We start from the raw sequence: 3,944 nt of genomic DNA on the forward strand, positions 1-3,944 counted from the left end.
TATTATCTAAGATAGCCATATTATCATTCATATATTTTGTACATATATCACAAGAATGTATTGCCGTACATCTTTTAATTAAAAATCCGCAAACATATTTAAATGCGTTTTCTTCTGGCAGATCCATTGAACGATATTCATGAGTCGGAATATTTAAAATGTTATGCGCCGATGATGAAGCAGTAAATTCCGAAACAGTGGACTCTTTGTTATTATCTAACGTTCCAATAAGATTTAACATATCATCATTATCAGAAGCACAATTTTGCGTATCCGAATGTTTTAATAATGTTGTACTAAAAAGTTTTTTAAAGGCGCGCTTAAATTGTATAGGTGTCGGATTAAGACAATTACCGCCTTGTTTCCGAACGGAACCAAAAAAATTTTCGACACAATCTTGATTCAATCTACGTGTTCGGAGATATGGAAAATTATGATTTTTTAATGTTTCCCAAAGCTGAATGATGCTATTAATTGTTATCTGCCAGCATTCAAAGCATTTAACTTTTACATATTTACCATTATTATTATTATTATTAACTACTTTAATACTTTTTATAAGATCTGACATTTCTTGCAAAAACTGCATTTGTTTTTCACTTCCGGTAAAAACTTTTCCATGTTCTTTAGGATTATTTACGGCGGACGAATTTAACATATCGAACAACTTATCAAAATGATCAATTAAATCTATAGTTCCAACGACTTCAGTCGGAAGAAGACCGACAGACATCTGTGTACACATTCCTGCACATACATGGTTACTAAGTACTTGTACGGCATATTTGACTTTCATTCTCATAAAGTTATTTGGGTCCATATGAATTTTTGATAATTTAGGAGCTGCTCTTATCCATTGTTTGACGTCTTGCATATAAAACTGTCTAATATGATCCCACGAAGCTACTTTATTATTAAATTCAAAATTATGTTTTAACAAATTATTTCGGGTTGCTTTTATTAAATGTGGAGTGTCAAAAATGTAAACTAAATTTTCTCCGTTAACTGAAAAAGTTGAATTTTGTGTAGATATTCCTAAATCACGGGACAGTTGTATAAAATTAGAACCCATGTCCGTAACCAATGCATGCACCATAGCACCTGTATTTCTTAATTTAATTATTGTATCAAATATCAGATTTTTTAAAAAGTTCATATGGCATGTAGTCTCTACAAAACAAAAAACAATAGGCACCTTCCAATTACCTGCAATACTACGTGCCATAATAACTAAAGCGCTTCTTGCAGGTTTAGATGATTTTTTATCACCAATGTCTTCGAAACCAATTATTTCATCCCGTGATATATTATAAAATAAATGAGCTTTTAAACTCATTTCGTCTGCACATATTATGCAATGACGTTCTACGAGAGGCAACGTATTCAATTTCAATTTAAGTGCTTCAAAAATTTTATCATTTATACCAGGCTCAATATTCCATTTTTGCGTAAATAATTGTAGAGAACGTACAGAAGGCAATGCAATTGAATCTTTCAATTCCCGGTACATTCGTGGACTTAAAAAAAATAACGATAAAGCAAATTTCTTAAATTCGGGATCATATCTTCTGCCACGTTTACATTTTAATTGTGCGTCGACTTGTGCCGCTAATATTCTATTAAATTTTTCCGGTAATAACTTACGGCCTAGTTTTATTAGTTGATCAAATTCGTTTTCTTCTTCAACTTTTGTAGCTTTCTTCTTCTTTTCCATACGAAGCCGTCGGATTGTTTCACGCATTACTTTATTTTGCGCCTTTAATTTTTGGAACTTCTCTCGCAATTTCCTTTTTCTCGGGCTATCATCGGACGATTTAGTCCTAACTGCAGGCTTCTTGATAGTGGATGTGCTCCTGTAATATATTCCAAACGTTAGATCATAGCACAAAGATTATTTTTAAATATGATATATGTAATTATGTAACTATTTTGCTGTAAGAGACAAAAACAGCAAAATAATATTAAATAAAATCTAAAGTTAAAAGAACTTTAAATATAATATGTGTTAATAAATAAATTACATATATCCTGACAATTATATTTTATAAGAAAACTTTTATTACATAACAAATAAAGAAAATAAAAATACATGTTTAACTTTAAATTAGTAAAGAAAAACTTACGGTTGAGTTATTTCTACGTCACTGACAATAATTGGGACGATTGTTTGTGAAGTTTCTGCTTTGCTGAAAATATACAATTTTTTTTCTTTTAGCCATTATTGTTAACCCTCAGTTACCTTACGTTTTTACACCCCGATATTACCTCACCAAGGTCTGAGAGACCCCTGCCATTTTCTCCAGCTTGTATCTTCAAGACAAATGCATCAATTTGAAGTCTTTTTTTTTAATACATGCGTCTTTTAAAGATCTACAAGACTGTGCAAGTTAGATTATTCCAAGTTAAAAAATGTAAATGTTATTTAAAAAAAAAGGAAGACGTGTTTTTCTAAAAAAAACGAAAAACTGCTTTTTTTCAAATTGATGTAGTACTGATTAAAAAAAGATACAAGAGTTTTATGAATGTCTTAAAAACCCTGTTTTAACAATGTGCAGGGTCTCTCAGACCCAGGTGAGGTAACTGAGGGTTAATAAACGTAAACAAGTCCTTTATTAATATAAATTACTTATTATCTTCTTGCACTTGCATTTCTGCAACAGTTGCCTCAGCACATGTATTTCTGCAACAAAAAATATGCATCATATAATATCTATTATAAAATATAATATTATAACAAATAAAAAATTTATATTTAGCATACCTATCTACTTTCTCTTTAACCACATTTTCCTCACTTTGTTGTGTTGTTTGTTCGGGTGCTGTGTTGTCCCTAAAAGATTTTAATTATTTTATGTTTTTATGTTACTTTCGCGTAATACATAAAAAATAATGTAAATATTGTTAGATATTTTTGCTATTATTATTTTTTATGTACTACTACTTTATACCAGTATTATTCAATTTTATACTTTTTTATGAAACAAAACTAATTTAATTAAATTAAAATATGTAAAATTAATAATTATTTGTTAGTAAAAACTCACTGTTGTTGAAAACCTGGTCCAAAAAATATAGTGGGTACAGCATCTGGGTGAAGACGAGCCCTAACTTTATTAATTTTGTACCATTTGTTTTCAAAATGCAAATGGCACAAACGACAATTCTGGTGGGCATATTCTGGACCTTTAGGTTCTAGATCCAGCCTTCCACATGCTCGTACCCATTGCAGCCATCTGTAAATGTTGTACCATTTTACCAATGACAAAGTAATGCACACATTACAATTAAAAATATAATTTATATAAAAAATAATAATATTATATAAAGCAATGTGTTATACCTGTCTTGTTCCTTTGGAAATTTAAAAAAATGTCGTTGCACATCAATGAACTTCTTAACGCATTCTGGTACTGCACAGTTTGGCTTTCTTATCGCATTCATTTTTAATTATTATGCAGCAACACCTGAAACAAAGCTAAGATCAAAGTGCTTCCAAGAGAATTGAAAACTTATATAATATTTATATAGGTTAACTATTCCCTTAGAAAAAAATTTCTCTTTTATGTTTCCTTCGCTTTTATCACTTATATCACTTATTTCACTTTCATCACTTTCTTCACTTTTCTTCACTTCATTCTTTCACTGTCTTTATACTTTGTAAACTCTTTTCACTTTAATCACATAAACGTATTCAGAGTCTGTCAAACACTTCTAACAGCTCTCAATAGCATTCAGTGACTAATTGAGCTAATTCCCTCCAAATTTCTGCTCCAATACAGATAGGCATTTATTTAACTGACCATTTAAATTTTAAGAGGGAGCGGAGCAGAACGGAGAAAGGAAGAGCAATTGAGAAAGAAGTTCAGAGAACGACGTTCAGATGGGGTTAGTGAGCGCTTACTTATTTCGCGCATGCGCACTCCATTTTGGACAACAAGAAATCA

General features: G+C 30.6%; 1 protein-coding gene across 1 annotated transcript; it reads right to left on the minus strand.

Moving 5' to 3' along the window:
* Positions 1–2,119: 2,119 nt before the first annotated feature.
* On the minus strand, positions 2,120–3,936 carry LOC112467930 (52 kDa repressor of the inhibitor of the protein kinase-like). The gene is made up of 5 exons (XM_025036881.1): positions 3,341–3,936; positions 3,045–3,233; positions 2,762–2,830; positions 2,627–2,680; positions 2,120–2,186 (listed from the first exon to the last, which is right to left on the minus strand). Exons 1-5 carry the CDS (start codon positions 3,439–3,441, stop codon positions 2,120–2,122), a joined length of 480 nt encoding a protein of 159 aa, XP_024892649.1. The 5' UTR covers positions 3,442–3,936.
* Between the last annotated feature and the right edge of the window lie 8 nt (positions 3,937–3,944).

Source organism: Temnothorax curvispinosus, unplaced genomic scaffold, assembly GCF_003070985.1.
Source record: "Temnothorax curvispinosus isolate PA1 unplaced genomic scaffold, ASM307098v1 QBEX01017895.1, whole genome shotgun sequence".
NCBI classification, from domain to species: domain Eukaryota; kingdom Metazoa; phylum Arthropoda; class Insecta; order Hymenoptera; family Formicidae; genus Temnothorax; species Temnothorax curvispinosus.